At 43.4% G+C, this 15,560-nt stretch overlaps 1 protein-coding gene across 2 annotated transcripts in view; it reads right to left on the reverse strand.

Annotated features, from left to right (window-relative positions):
• FLT1 (fms related receptor tyrosine kinase 1) overlaps window positions 1-15,560 on the reverse strand; it is a 125,553-nt gene that overhangs the window by 62,498 nt on the left and 47,495 nt on the right. For both annotated transcript variants that reach the window (XM_064172541.1, XM_064172531.1), the window contains exon 11: window positions 4,458-4,572. In XM_064172541.1, the coding sequence (XP_064028611.1) occupies window positions 4,458-4,572 (115 nt within the window). The remainder of the gene's footprint in view (window positions 1-4,457; window positions 4,573-15,560) is intronic.

The raw sequence follows: 15,560 nt of genomic DNA on the forward strand, positions 1-15,560 counted from the left end.
AGTCAAGGACCTTCTGATCCAATTCAGGTTCTCAAAAATGTGGTTCTAGTAGGCTATGTCCCCAAAGGAAGGGCATTTTGTCCCACTTATCTTATTTTTTCCTCTCTAGCAACTGCACTCCCTCCCAGCTACTGCCTCCTTTCCTTGGATTTATCATAGAATTGAATCATAGAATCATTAAGACTGGAAAAGACCTTCAAGATCAAGTCCAAATGTAACCCAACTACCATAACCACTACACTACATCCTGAAGAACAACATCAACACACTTCCTGAGCACCTCCAGGGATGGTGACTCCACCACCTCCCTGGGCAGCCTGTTCCAACACCTTACCACTCTTTCAGTAAAGAAATTGTTCATAATCACAGTATCACAGTATCACACAGTATCACCAAGGTTGGAAGAGACCTCATAGATCATCAAGTCCAATCCTTTACCACAGAGCTCAAGGCTAGGCCATGGCACCAAGTGCCATGTCCAACCTTGCCTTGAACAGCTCCAGGGATGGCGACTCCACCACCTCCCCGGGCAGCCCATTCCAGTGTCCAATGACTCTCTCAGTGAAGAACTTTCTCCTCACCTCCAGCCTAAATCTCCCCTGGGGCAGCCTGAGGCTGTGTCCTCTCGTTCTGGTGCTGGCCACCTGAGAGAAGAGAGCAACCTCCTCCTGGCTACAACCACCCCTCAGGTAGTTGTAGACAGCAATAAGGTCTCCCCTGAGCCTCCTCTTCTCCAGGCTAACCAACCCCAGCTCCCTCAGCCTCTCCTCGTAGGGCTGTGCTCAAGGCCTCTCACCAGCCTCGTTGCCCTTCTCTGGACACGCTCAAGCATCTCAATGTCCCTCCTAAACTGGGGGGCCCAGAACTGAACACAGTACTCAATTTAAACTTCCCCTGGCACATCCTTTCTTCTTGGCCAATACTTTCTACTCCCTCTCATATCTGAACTCATCTTCTTGGCACTCTTCTGTGCATTTTCCACACCCAGGATCTTTGTCCACCTTTTCTGCAGCTTCCTGTCCCTTGTACTCCTGTACAAGAACTACTGACTCTTTTGAAAGCTGTGCCTGCACACACAGGAGAGAACACATGCCTGATATGTATGCACTAATACCAATGAACACAGCAGCTCTTTGGTCCTCAGTTTTGCAGGTCATTCACAGACCCATAACTTAAAAAATATTGATGATGATGATGACGATGACAACAATGACAATGATAATAATAATAACAATATCAATAATAATAATAATAATAACACCTACTGGCCCTGAGCTATACAGCAGTTAACCTTCATGGCAATACTGAGAAGTGATGGTTTGAAGCAGCTGAATGACAAGACAGTGTCTGTGATCTGTTTACATGATCAGTCTAAGAATAGACCAGCTTTGTAGGAAGTTGCTGAAACGTCCAGCAAAATGAGAATGAAAAATTTGGGTGGGGGAATGAAATCACTTCTAGTGTTGTCCCACGATGAAGTATTATGGCTTACGTTACAACAGTCTTCCATTGTGCCACTCAGGTTTCTCAATGTCTGTTTAGAAAGGCTTCAACGGAAATGTTACTAAAACACTGTCACACTTTGTCACCAGAAGAGTAATGCAGCACAGGCTTCCTGCATTATTTTAATCGTACAGACACAGAGTCGGAGGTTTTTCTAACTTTAAAAAGATACTTGTGGCCACCTTGATAACCACAGGCAAACAAACAACCAATCAACACACCACAGCAAAAAGCCAAGCTGAAGGAACTCACAGACAGACAGGAAACAAAAGGAATTGGGACAGTGTCTTTAAGCAAGGTGAAAAGACTGGATGAGGCACTTAGTGCCATGGTCTAGTTGACTGGCTAGGGCTGGGTGCTAGGTTGGCCTGGATGATCTTGGAGGTCTCTTCCAACCTGGTTGATTCTATGATTCTAAGAGCTACCTTGATCGCTAAAAGAAACCTTTGCACTATTTCTTGTTCATCTCTTTCCTTGATTACAATAATCTCATCCTGCATTCAACCTAATTTCTTATTTTCTGCTAAATCAAATATGCATCTTTTTCTTCATCCATTTCCTACTGCTTTATCTCCTACATCTTTGAGCTTTGAGACTGTTTTTACCATGCTCGCTATGCTTGGATGTGAAACTGAGGTAGACATTCTGTTTTGATAGCAGGGACTCTGTTGATGTGGAAGTGCCTCAGAAAGCTGTTTGTGGCTGTTTGCAGTAGCAGAACTGCTCACAGGAGCAGTACATGAGAGCCAGATGCTTGTGATGACACAGTGCATTCAGTGAGTTCAGTGCTATTAACAGCTTCACAATATCCTGGCAGAAGGGCTTTGCCTGAATTGTGTCTCTGAGTTTGCTCTAGGAGGCCAAGAAGGAGTCTTGGACTGCAAAGAGTGAAAAGCTATAGGTTCCATGGCAAAACAAGAAAAATGTCCTGCATGCTCTAGAGCAGCTGTGTGTGCACTAATGCAGCTCACAGCTTGGCTGGAAACCCAGGATTAGTGAGCATTTTCTACTCACAACAGCAATCCAGCTCTGCTTGAACACTACAGAAGAGCAGCAGAAATTAAGAAATCTTAGAAAAGCTGTGAATAAGCTGTGCAAAGAAATAATTTCATTAACCTCCTCTTCCCCATGGGGACCACAAAGAATACAGCAATGAAAGGTAGACATTTCTTAGTTTAACAAAACAGTGTGAAGACAGGGAGTATCAAGGAGAACCACTAAGTCTCACTGCAAAACTTTCCACGTAACACATGCAGAGACCATTCCTTGGTTCACTTCTGGGCACAATTCTTAAAAAGGGCTACCTGCCAAAGACTTCAAACAAAACCTGCAGCTTTGCTGCAAAGACTCATTATTAGCATCTTCCTCCAGGGAGGGATTTTTTTTGCTGTTGACTGGAAGTTGCTTTGACATTTCAGCCACTCCTCTTCCGCTGTCTCCAAATGCATGGTACATGAGGAGAATGTGATCTGGTCATTAGCTCCTTCTGCACCCTGCAAATAGGTAGGACTTCACCCATAGCATGACTAGATGTCTTCTGGAAAATAACTGGTTCTTATCATCTTTTGTTTATCACTCTGCCTTTGGAATAGATTGTGTCTTCCTGTGCCTGAAATTATTTCCCTTGCCTCCTTCAAATCCCTCCTTATATCTCATTTTTTATGTGCTTTCCTACAATAGTTTCCCCAAGGAAGCTGGTTTCTCCCATCTTTGCCTTGATCTTTAAGCATGTAAAGGTGGCCAGCTAAATAGAGCAAATGCCTCACTGGGATCCAGCCTGTTCCCATGTGCTGGAATGATGCCATGAACACCTGTGGTACTTTCTAAATAACACAACAGCAGGAGAAAACGCAGTCCTAGGCCATATCCTTCATTACACACAAAGCCCCAGTGATTCTGTGCTGTGTGAAAGGGCCCTAGCGTGAGAATAACGACAGTTTATACTGTCGCCTTGTATGCAGAAGACTGAAGGCAGCCACCAAGAGAAGGAGATCTACATCCTCAGTGCCCTTAGAATGACAAAAAGCATTTCAGTGTCCTTAGAAATGACAGGCCTAGAATAAGATAGGCTTTAAAATATATAGTGTCTTTAGCCATTACTGCCACAAATTGTAGTGCCCTGTGAAACCAGATGCTGTGACATACCATCATGCATCTACTCCTGACCTCCTCACAGACTATCCAACCACACCATATCAGTCTCAAATCTAATCCACAAAAGTGCAGCTGATCTAGGGCATCCTTCATTTGAAGGTTTTAACTGATGGACAATCTCCCATGGCCCCAAGCAAATTAATCTCACTGTCTTTCTCTTCCGTGTTAAACACCAACAGACTACAGACATGTCCCCATGGCCCATAAAGAGATGTGTGACATGCACTAGACACTTGACACTGAGGTGATTAATGCCTCTGGGACAGCCATCGTGTTGTCTCTGACTGAAAACTCTCTCAAACTTTGATTTCTAATTTGGATTAATTTAGCCCTTTGACTTTTTTTTTTGGTAAGAAAAGACCTGGCTGTCTAATAATCTGGGACCACATCTGTGAATAAACTCTATAATGAGAATAAATTGTTTAATTCTCATAGGAAAAACAACAGGAAATTGTGCAATATCACAAAATGAAGCAAAGATGGCCTGGAACCCTGCCCCTGTGTTCCTGAGCTGCCCCAAGATAGCACAGACCAGCTTTAAGAGAGCAGATATGGTGAATCCTGTGATACTCTCTCTCTGCATGTCACTTAACCTTAATATGGCTGCATGTAGAAATAAGCACATCTCTACATCTCAGCAGATAAATACCAATTATGAAAGTTATTAGTATACATGCAGCTCCTCAAATCTAAGCAATATAAAAACATTGGCCTCTTCACTGTTATCTCATCACCACTTTAAAGTGCCTTTTCAACACAGGCTGTCACACAGAAAGGTTATCTGCTCCTAGGAATCATACCTTATTTTTGCCCTCTATTACAGCTGTTCTCTCAGTGATGCTCTGGATCCTGTTTCCCGTGTTGCTGCCAGCTTTCAGGATGAAAGAGCCTTCAGTATAAGAGCAAAATCCATGCCTGAAGACAAGAAGAATTGAAGTTTTACTGATTTGGCGATAGACTGAAGCATTCAACATGTAAGACAAAACAATTATCTTGGAAACAGTGGTCAGTTAGGGAAGCTGCAGGTGCTGTGATGACCAGACAAGCATAGTTAACTTTCATGAGATCTTGAATTGGAGCCTGATGGAGCTTGATCTACTTCCATAACCTGTCCTTGAGTATTTGCTCTCTGGATTAAGTGCTAACATTTAACACACTGTGGACTGGAAGGTCAGAATTTACAGTCAACCTAACTGCAAGGCTGTGCAGGACAAACATCTCATTTCCAATGCTCCTGTCTGCAGCCATTGTCATGGTTCAGGCTTGGCTTCAAACATGAGCTCATATTATGTTCAGCCTTAAATTCAAACCAACTTGGATTTGTTTTAAGATCCATGTATTGGATGCTGCTTCACTCTGTGCAGATTCTTCTTGTTACCATGCAAAAAAAAATACAAGTACTCATTTCTGAATGTTTTCTTTAGTTCATCTTACGAAATGGCAAAATATGATATAAATCTTGGGAGTTCAATGATTATAAAACACAAACCATCATCCTGCAAATTAGCAAAATAAAGTTCAACAAAACTATACCTAACTGCCAAAGGGATTTAAGTGTTCATTTAATCTGAAAAAAAAATAAAAATCAAAGCCATATTAATGAATGGAAATCCCAGGGAAAAAACTGTTTTTGCCTTATGCAACAAATTGGCTTCTAATCAGAACATTCAGGTGGGGTCACGGTAAAGCTAATTTCTTTCCCAAAGCCTAATTTGGTACACATGGAAACAAAAACATTGGAATGCTCCTTAAATGATGTCTGTCCCTATTCTTCTTTGAGGATATCTAGTTTTGCTTTTCATCCAAGATTTTGTTGTTGCTTGTTCAGTTCCAGCTTCACCAGTACAACTCAGGCCTTTCAGATATGGTATGTTCCTTTGATCTTCCATGGATTTGAAAGATAATGATTGCACTATCCGCAATCAAACAGTTCTGACAAGTATAGCAGTTGTTTGGAGATACAACCCCTAAAGCCCAGTGACTGCATAATGGCAAGTGATGCAACCCTGACCGAGGAATGAGGTTCACTTCCCTTCAGCCAACTGTGCAGTTTGCTTAAACTTTGTGTTGTTTATAGTATCAATGATACACTCTTTACATGCTTGCTTTCCATTGTGCAACTTTGCGTCAAACTGGCCAGTCTCTTAGCAGATATTGCAGCCTAAAGAAATGATCATATGTAAACTAACTTGGGCTGTGATCATGAACGCAGAGGTGATCCTCTGACCGAATTTCTTAGCTTGTATTGAGAAGCTCAGTGAGCTGAAAAAAGCCAGAAAAGAGGAGCAGGCCTTGGCATGCCTCAGGAGCAGTGTGACCAGCAGGAGTAGGGAAGTGATCGCGCCCCTGTGCTTAGCACTGGCGAGGCTGAGCCTCGGGGACTGTGTTCAGCTTTGGGGCCCTTGCTACAGGAAGAACACTGAGTTGCTGGAGCATGTCTGGAGAAAAGCAAAGCTAGTGAAGGGTCCAGAGAACAATTCTTATGAGGAACTGCTGATGGACTTGGGATCATTTAGTCTAGAGATGAGAGGGCTGAGGGGAGACCTTACTGCTCTCTACAAGTAGCTGAAAGGAGGCTGTAGAGAGGTGGGGGTCAGTCTCTTCTCTCTACTATCAGGAGATAGGAAGAAAGGAAATGGCCTGAAAACGTGCCAGGTTTAGTTTGGATAGTGGGACAAATTTCTTCACAGAAAGTGTGGTCAGGCATTGGAATAGGTTTCTCAGTGAGGTGGTGGAATGATCGACCCTGGAGGTGTTCAATGACTCATGCACAGAGCAAACAGGGAGCAATGGAATGGCAAGGAAGCCCTATACACACAACCACTTTTTCTACACTCTGATTCAAAAAACAACTTTCGTACATGATTGTTAGGGCCAGAGTGGATTAATGACAGCTGCATTAAGACAGTTAAAAATTGTCCCAAAAGAAAGATGCCATTAACACTCTAAGAAGCCTGCTTCTGTAACAAGACTAAAGCACAGAAGACAAAATAGTGTTGGGAAACTGATAACATTTGCACCCCAAAGCAGATAACAACGCTTATTTCATGATGCCACAAAACCAGGCAATACCAAAGGCACATCCTTATGTCTGGAAGGCAGAGATCCCAGAATCTCATTTCACCTATACTAAAAAATTAGTTAATTTTTTGTTTCCTTTGCCTACAGAATGAATTTACATTTCTTTGCTCTTTACTACAGAATCCCTTGCAGACAAATATGTTGTGGCAAAAGTCACAAAGAAGTAATAATGCATGTCCAGAAATTGCTTGTGCATCTTTGAAAGGCATCTCCAGCCTTTTTTCTTGTGCCTCTGCAGCCTCCAGTCATAGTTATTATTATATTTGTCCTCATAATCCCATGAAAAAGTCTGCATATATTTAAATTGCAGTGTCTTAAGGATGAGATCAGTGTTATGTCTTTGTTGGGGCTTAGCCCAGTGAGGCACTGACTACTTATTAACAACATAATACAAAGCACCATCATAATAACAAGAAAAACACATGTAAAACACTAGATGAAATATCAGCCCTGGAGACATACATGTGAACTCTACCAACTTCACATAGCATACTATCTCCAAACTGCTGACTGTAGTGCTAGTGCAATTCTAGTAGAAAATTGAATACAGTTAGTAGCTGTTGTCCATGGTTTTAATTAAAAAAGGAGTCACAACCAAGCTGAGAATATATTATCCAACAACCCGTGGCACACAATGGGAGATGTAAGTACTGTTGTATGTGCCACTTCAGCTCCATGGTCTGCTGGATCAGCAAACATTTACAAATCAGTTGCACTGCAGCTGCCGAGCAAAGCCTAGGACAAGACTCAGGCTCATCCCTTTGGATGCAAAACCACTCTCAAATGCTCTCACTTTAACCTCAAACATGATAACACATCTTAGGGACAGCACACAAGCCACCTCCAATATTCTGAGCTGGTTACTCAGGTCAGCGCTCAGTCATCTTGCTTCTTGATGTTGCCATTGATGCCATGCAGAAGCCACTGCTTAGGCCAGCAGCATCAAGAAGAGACAGGAAAGGGACAAATGGGAATAATTAAAGAGTCTTGCCTCCTAATCTGACTTCAGCTTCTAAGAAAAGGCATTTTGTAACAGAAAGAGAAAAGGCTCTGCTGCACTTAGACACAGTCATCAAACCAAATATTTGTGTTATGTACAGATGCTTGGAAACAAAGAGAGAAAAATGAAAATATAAAACTTTACTCTGGCTAGGACCAAAATACACAACATCTTCCCGTTAATTCAATTGATGTTTCACTGCATGTGTCCTCAAATAACATCAGCTACAGATTGTTCTGCTTTGTAAAGAAATCACAACTTTAAACTATCCACTCAGTCACATAGCAAGGATATCCTATCTGTAGCAAGAACTGCTTTCAGGGGAATCCCACTGAATGTTGGATATCTGAATCTTACTCCAGACGACTTCGGAACACATGAATTCCTGAAATGTTTTGTTGTGGGACGAGCCTCACTGCTCTGCATCTTCAGGAAAGCTTACACCAGGGTTACCGCCGGGCTAAAGCAAAAGCACACAGTGTGCACAGAGACTGATAAACAAGCTAACATCTGCCAGCACATTTCTAAGCACTTCTTATACCTATTTCCTTACAGATCCTTTCATATCCATATTTTGTTGGTGCAACTATGCACGTATAGTGATCCTTTATAATAAATGCTTAGGGAGTACATGTACAAACGTGTGTTTATAAACATTATGCACCGTGACAGGCAAGGTAATCAGGCTCTGATGTCTTAGTAGAGCGCTGGGAAGAGCACAGTAATCAAGTTTCTCACTCCCTAAGTATGTTTATCCATACGCCTGCATGCACACTCACGTGTGCGTTTGCCCATGTGCACACACCCCCATGCACAAAGGCAGGCTTCAACCTTTGTGTCGAGGGACTAAGAATGAGACCATTCCTTTGTAAAACAGAAGCTGTTAAGGAAGACCATTATGCTGGGAAGGAGGCCTACAAGTGGCTCTGTTGGTGCTGAGGTCCCAGGAAGCTGGCAGCACAGGCCCGCAGTGTGGGGTGAGCTCTGCCAGCAGACCTGCTCATCCTCCTTAGCTTTGGGAATTTACACTTCTTTGGAAGGGGTGGCTTATGCAACCAAAAGTTAAGGTCAGCTTTATAAAAGGTCTATGATAGGCAAAGCTGGCACAGGCAGGGGCCCTAGAGAAGGGGTCTGGGGGAGGGGAGACAGCCTTCTTCTCAAGAATACATCAAGCCCTTAAGGAAGCAGAGTGTGCCATGTTTGAAGATGCAAAGATAATCACAGTGCTGGGAACCGTCTTGTGTAGCGGAGGAAGCCAAACAACAAGAGGAAAGCAGCATATGCTCCTGATTTCGCACAGGAAGCTAGCAGCACCTCCTGCCAAAGTGAGATAAGAAAACTCCCATGGCCTATTCTGGACGAGGCCGTGGTTATCAACCTTAGCTTCACACTGTCCTCACTCTGCTCTGCAGCCCGCTCCCTTTCCTAATGAGTTTCAGAGCCCTCACCTTTATTAGCATACAGCATGCCAAGCACAATAGTGTGGTGTATTTATAACTATTGACGGGGAAAAGTTTCCAGGGTAAGAGTGTATTTCATGTCATCTTGATGTATTTCACTGAAATCAAACTAGAAACAGCTCCAAGCCGAGATCCTGCCTGTGAAACTACTGGTCTCAAAACAGAAGTGGTTTTGTTGTCACTTCAGTGATTCATAGCAGAGTATAGGAGCTGAGGTAAAGGATTTGTCTAATTCGTCACAGGACGGATTTGACCTTCTTTGTGACAGGCAGTCCTGAATTAAAGCATTAGACCCTGCTTGTGTCCAGACAATCTTCCCCATTCTGGAGACAGTTCTGCAATCTGTGGTTCAAACAGTACAGTGACAAATACCAGTGGAAGAACCCCAGTCCCCATATCAGTTGGAAAAATATTCATCTTCTGCCTCCTCATCTTCTTGGGTCCTTCCTCCCCAGCCCTCCTATGTGATGTCAGAGGCCACTGCAACCTTCCCATCCTGTAACAGCCCATTCAATTCTCAGAGCATTCCTCCTGGCAAAGTGACTGGCAGTCTCAGTGACGCTCTTGTTTACTGAGGTAGTATTTGGCAATTGCACCAGTACTAGAAGCAAGAGGAAGCCATCCTGTCACTGCAAGTGACCATTTTTGAGAGTGATTAACGGCAAGTACAGTATTTTTCTCATCATCTACTCTTTCATTAGCACAGCAATCAATTCCTAGCAGCATCATGGCAATACTATTACAAATTCAGGTTGGGCTGACTCATGTCTTTCAAGAGGCAGTGGTGACGACACTAACTTTGAGACAGGAACTCTGGAAATTCCTGGGATTGTAAAGAACATATAGGAATGGTTTTCCACTTGGAAGTTATCAAAGATATTTGAATGATGTGGGCCACTGCCTGCTCTGTGCCTTGGCATTCAGTGCTGTGTGGCTGGTAGCATGTGGCTGGTGTAGCCACGTGTCTTAGGGTATATTGAGTAGATTTGAGGCAGGAAACAGAGAGTGACAATAGTAGCAGGGAGTGTGTACAGGTTGTGAAACTTGCTTTATGGGGGTGGAGTGGAGGGGGAGAATGTGTGCTGGCTCCCTGCCAGAGTACTCCATGAGCTTTGGCTGTGGATGCGATTCTACAATTCTAAGAAGCTATGGTCAAGCTCTAAGTCAAAAATAGTCAGTTAAAGGTTGAAATGCTGACCCCACTGCATTTGATGGGAAAGCTGCAGTGAGCTGGCAGTTCATCCCAAGCAACTCCCCCAATATATGGATTAGTGGGAATAGGAAGATATCTACAAATGGTAGGAACTGGATACATATGCTGTAGTTTGTTTATATCTATTTAGGAGCTTGAGAAGGAATGCCACACAAGACCTCCTGGTGAGAGTGGTTTAGGCTCGCCTCTGCACATCTTATTTACCTCTCTGTCCTTGCTGCCACTGCTCCTTACTAGCCTGCCATGAGCAGTGGGATACCACCAGCTCACAAGTCTCAGAGAACAAGTCTCCATTACCACTTCTCAGCCTCTGCCTCCAGCTTGCAATCAACTCATGACCAAGGACTGTCAGCTGAGAAGTTATTCACTGACAAGGTGCAGAGTGGCTCGAAGACCTCTCAGTAGCTTCCATGCATTGAGCTGGCTTGGAACCCTGGGGCACTGCTTAGTTGCCAGAACAAGGACTGAGTTTTCTGTTTTCTAGCATGCTCTGTGTCTTCACTGGGAACAATACTTAGTGGGAAAGTGCATTCTCTAGGTGAGATCCTCAACATCCTAAGTGCCTCATCCTCCTGGTGAACATCTCTGAAAACAGCAGGGTATATGGCATCCATGGCTTTGCTGCATCTTTCCCAGGCTCTATGGAAACTGTTTGACAGTTGGACGCTGCCTCTTTTTTGCTATTATCTACGTGCAACCAGATGAATGAACAGTGCTTCCCTTTCACACTCAACCTTTCCAAACATGGCTTATCTTGAACTAATCTAGTATGCACAGAAAGCTGACTGAACTATCTCAGTAGCATCAACAGAAGTCTTACCTATCCCATCTTGCAATGGTGCATCAGCCCATACTCGCATTTCCACGGGAAAGCAATCACTTCTAAATCTGTACACCTAAGCACCTTGCACCATCAGCTAGTCACAACAAAAAATGCAAATGTCTGAGGCTGAAGGTCATCAAACTCCACTTTCATTTCTAACTTCTTTTCTAGTACTTGAGATCCCTGAATGTTAGAGGAAAGTAATTTTTCAGGTGTTTTCACTTCCTGAGGTGACCCAAAATTCTCATCTGGAGTTTATCATAGTTATATTTTTGCTTCTTGACCCTCAGTCTCCTGCTTTGCACTGCTTAGCATTTTTCATGGACACAGAATACCATCATATTTCAGCCACTCCTTCCTTCCTTCCTTCTTGTCCTTTCCATCCTTTGCTAGATTGTAATCACTCTTGTCTCCCACACAGTCACTGTGACTCAGCCTCCACTTTCTCTGTTCAAAAGTGACAACCATGTCCTTCGCAGAAGAGCTGGAAGTTGGCTAGAACTACAGAATTATCACTCAAAGTACAAGGTTTCCACAAGCACCCAGAATTTCTTTCAGGGGAAAAAAAAAGTGTTTGATTTTAACAGTCTGTTGTACTGAAAGGAAGAGACACTTTCTGATTTGGTTGAGTAGTCAGAAATCTCAAGAGAAAGACCATGAAACCTTTACATACAATGTCCTGTCTTGTGATGTGTTTCTTCTATTTCCTATGTTCCTACACATGGAGTTCAAGATATTGTTCAGACTCTTCTGGCAGAAGTTCTTTCCTATGCACAAGTCACTCATTTGACCTCTTGACATAACCTCAACATCTATAGCCTTCCAAGTTCCAGGTATCTCAAACACCTTCCTTCCCCTTTCCTTTGATGTCATGAATGAATCCTCCAGGCTCTAGAAAGAAGTAATTCTTTGCTAATCTGTTTACACAGTCCTTAACACTCCCTGTCTTACTGATGAGTTAGAAGCACAACGAACACTCTTTCCATTTTCTAGCAATCAGTGGAAGAGATGAAAGAGCTACCATTGCACTGAGGTGTTTTGCAAGATGGTTTGCTTTCAGCTTCAATTAAAGTAGGGGTTTGAGAGTAACTCTGGGCTGACTGGAGTGAGCAACTGGAAGTGCAGGCAGAAAACAAGGAAGGGAAGAGAAAGAATGGAGGGAAGCATTTTTAAGGGGAGAGAGAAGTTGATTAGAAAGAAAACAGGAAGCTAAAATACTGACAAATGTGGATATAAGACCAAGGATCCATCTACCCCATATCCTGTCTCAACAATGACCATAAGCAGATGGTTGGGGATGAGTAAGAGCAGGACTAACTTCAGTTGCTTCCTCCTTATACTCCCCCAGTCACCAATTATTATCAGCTCAGGAATTTTCCACAAATGAGGCTGTTTCTACACTTTAGTGGATTTTTCTTCCAAGAGTTCTTGCAAACTTTTCGACCCCCTAGAATCCTCTGGCAAAGAGTTTCACAGATCTGCTACCTCTGCATGAAAAACCATCTACTTTTTCTGTTCTGAATTGTGCTCTTTCTGGCTTCATTTAATGGCCCCTACTTCTTGAGCTCAAAAAGACACTGTCTGCCATGTGTGTCCACCACAGGTTTGTAGATTGCTGTCATGTAGCCCCCAAATACTTTTCCTTTTGGTCTGCAGAGCCTTGACCTCACTCATCCCTCACACATTCCTCTCATTCCATGAAATTGCTTTGATGCTTTTTGTTGTTCCTTCTGGTTTGCCTTTGAGTTTGACTGCATCCTCCTAAATGAAAGGATCAGAAATGCTCATAGCATAAAAGATGTCAATAATTCATGGGTTCATTTGGAGTTATCATGGTTTTGTTCTTTATTTCTTTTCTAGTAATTTCTAAGACTTGATTTGCTCTCTGAGCTGCTCATGGATGTGATCATTTTAGAAAAAACTCCATGTATCACAGCACTCTGATCCCTCTTTGTGGCTGTAATGATCAACCAAGAGACTCTTTTACACTTACTTTTCACACATGAAAACAGGATTGTTTTCCCTGTGTGCATAAACATTTTCCTCTGTGAATTTCATCTGCCACTTTCTCACTCAGGCAGCCACGTTCATAACCAACCCTTATCTCTTCAAATCTGAATAACTCAATATCATCAGCAAACTTTGTCACCTCCTCATCACCTTTTCCAAGTTATTTCTGAACATGTTGACAAGTACAGACCCCAGAAGCAGCTCCTGAAAAGCTTCACTGGTCACCTCCCTACGCTGCAAGAGCTGGCTGTTCTCTCTTAACCTCTTGCTTTGTGCTCTTTAAGGAGCTATTTTTTCTGAGCACTCTTACCTCATACATCACGGCTGCTCAAAGCCTTCTGCAGAGGCGCACATGAAAGGGGAGAGGATGCTAACTGAAGTTTGTATATTTTTGTAAAAGGTGTCCTAGAGCCAGTAATAGGACCCCATTCATAATCATTCCTGAGCACGCACAAAGGCTGACCCGCTGCCTTCCTTTGGCCAAGAGCCCCTGGCTAGCGCAGAGGCAGGTTTCTGGCTATGGGCTGGGGCATCCCACTGGCTTGGATGCTGTCAGCGTGCAGGGCCTCGCTCGCAACGTGCAGTTCCCACGTACAGGCCACCACACTTTGTTTTCTATGGGCTGGGCTACAATAAGTTGAAGATCAAGCAATAACATCTCGCCATCCACCTGAGCCTTATGTGTTCTTCCTCAAAACCGGCTGTCAGACTGTCCCTAGCTAAGCCAACAGACCACTGTGTGAAGGTAACAAGAGCTACAAAGAAACTGCAAAAAGGATAAGGAACAGCAAGTGAAAACAAAGACCAGAAAGCTGGGGTTAAAACTACACAGAGCACTCCTGACCACATTGGTGTTATTGTAGTCCTTATGTGCTAGGTTTGATCAATGATGGGTTAAAAAATTACTTGAGGCAACAGAATGCTTTTTGGTTTGATGCACTTTGGAAACAGACTTGAAAAACTTTGATTTAAAGTGATTTAAAAACTAGCAGTACCAACATTTGAAAGCTTAAGCTTCTGGTTCAGCTAAGACCCATCGTGAAATCACAGTATCACACTGTATCACCAAGGTTGGAAGAGACCTCACAGATCATCAAGTCCAACCCTTTACCACAGAGCTCAAGGCTAGACCATGGCACCAAGTGCCACGTCCAATCCTGCCTTGAACAGCTCCAGGGACGGTGACTCCACCACCTCCCCGGGCAGCCCATTCCAGTGTCCAATGACTCTCTCAGTGAAGAACTTTCTCCTCACCTCCAGCCTAAATTTCCCCTGGTGTAGCTTGAGGCTGTGTCCTCTCGTTCTGGTGCTGGCCACCTGAGAGAAGAGAGCAACCTCCTCCTGGCCACAACCACCCCTCAGGTAGTTGTAGACAGCAATAAGGTCTCCCCTGAGCCTCCTCTTCTCCAGGCTAAACAATCCCAGCTCCCTCAGCCTCTCCTCGTAGGGCTGTGCTCAAGGCCTCTCACCAGCCTTGTCGCCCTAAATCATTTATAGCTTGCAGAATGAATTCATCAGTGCGTTCACTGTGTTTCCCAAGTAACAGACTGGCACAAGCTCTGCTCATTGTATAGCATATATTTGTGAAGCTTGCTTATTTGTAGGTATATGCCAGGCCTGATTCAGGCGGCACTTTGTAAGTCAAATGTTAAAAAAGGTACTGACTGAGGAGAAGGATACAGCCCTACTAGCTGTTTTCAGAGGACAGAAGATGTTCACAAGCAAGCATTGGCTTTTGGCTGGAAGTCAATGGAAGTTCAGAAGGAGATGCCTCAGCACATTGCTTTTCTGGGCTGAAGTAGACCAGATGCTGTTACACTCATTTCTCTCTTTGGGCTACGTATTCTTTGCAAGTCCACACTGCTGCAATGTACACTTGTAGCCTGATATTCTATCTTTTTTGAAAGATATGTGACAAATGCTGGGTTTGGGAGGGGTTTCTGCTAATCTATTTCCCCAACCAGAGCAAAATAAGGGAATAGCATATCTTTTTATGTACCTATGCTCTACTAGATTGCTGTAAGATTTCTTTGTAGTAAAGAGTGGAAGACATGACAGCCACCAGCCAGATCCTCAGCCAGTGTGCATTTAGAGCTGAGGATCTGGCCACATGTCAAATTAAACAAAGGCATTTTTAACTACCTGTTTATTAATGGCATCTGACCTACTTTTACCAGCTCTAAGAACTTAGGCCTCCCCTTCCTGAAAATAGAAGGTGGCATGGGGAACAAAAACAGTCACTGTGGACAAACTAATGGGCATCACTGGTTACAGACATCCAACAATTAAATTTGGGTGGTTCAGTACATTTCTAAT

The sequence above is a fragment of the Pogoniulus pusillus genome, chromosome 3, assembly GCF_015220805.1.
Source record: "Pogoniulus pusillus isolate bPogPus1 chromosome 3, bPogPus1.pri, whole genome shotgun sequence".
NCBI lineage: Eukaryota > Metazoa > Chordata > Aves > Piciformes > Lybiidae > Pogoniulus > Pogoniulus pusillus.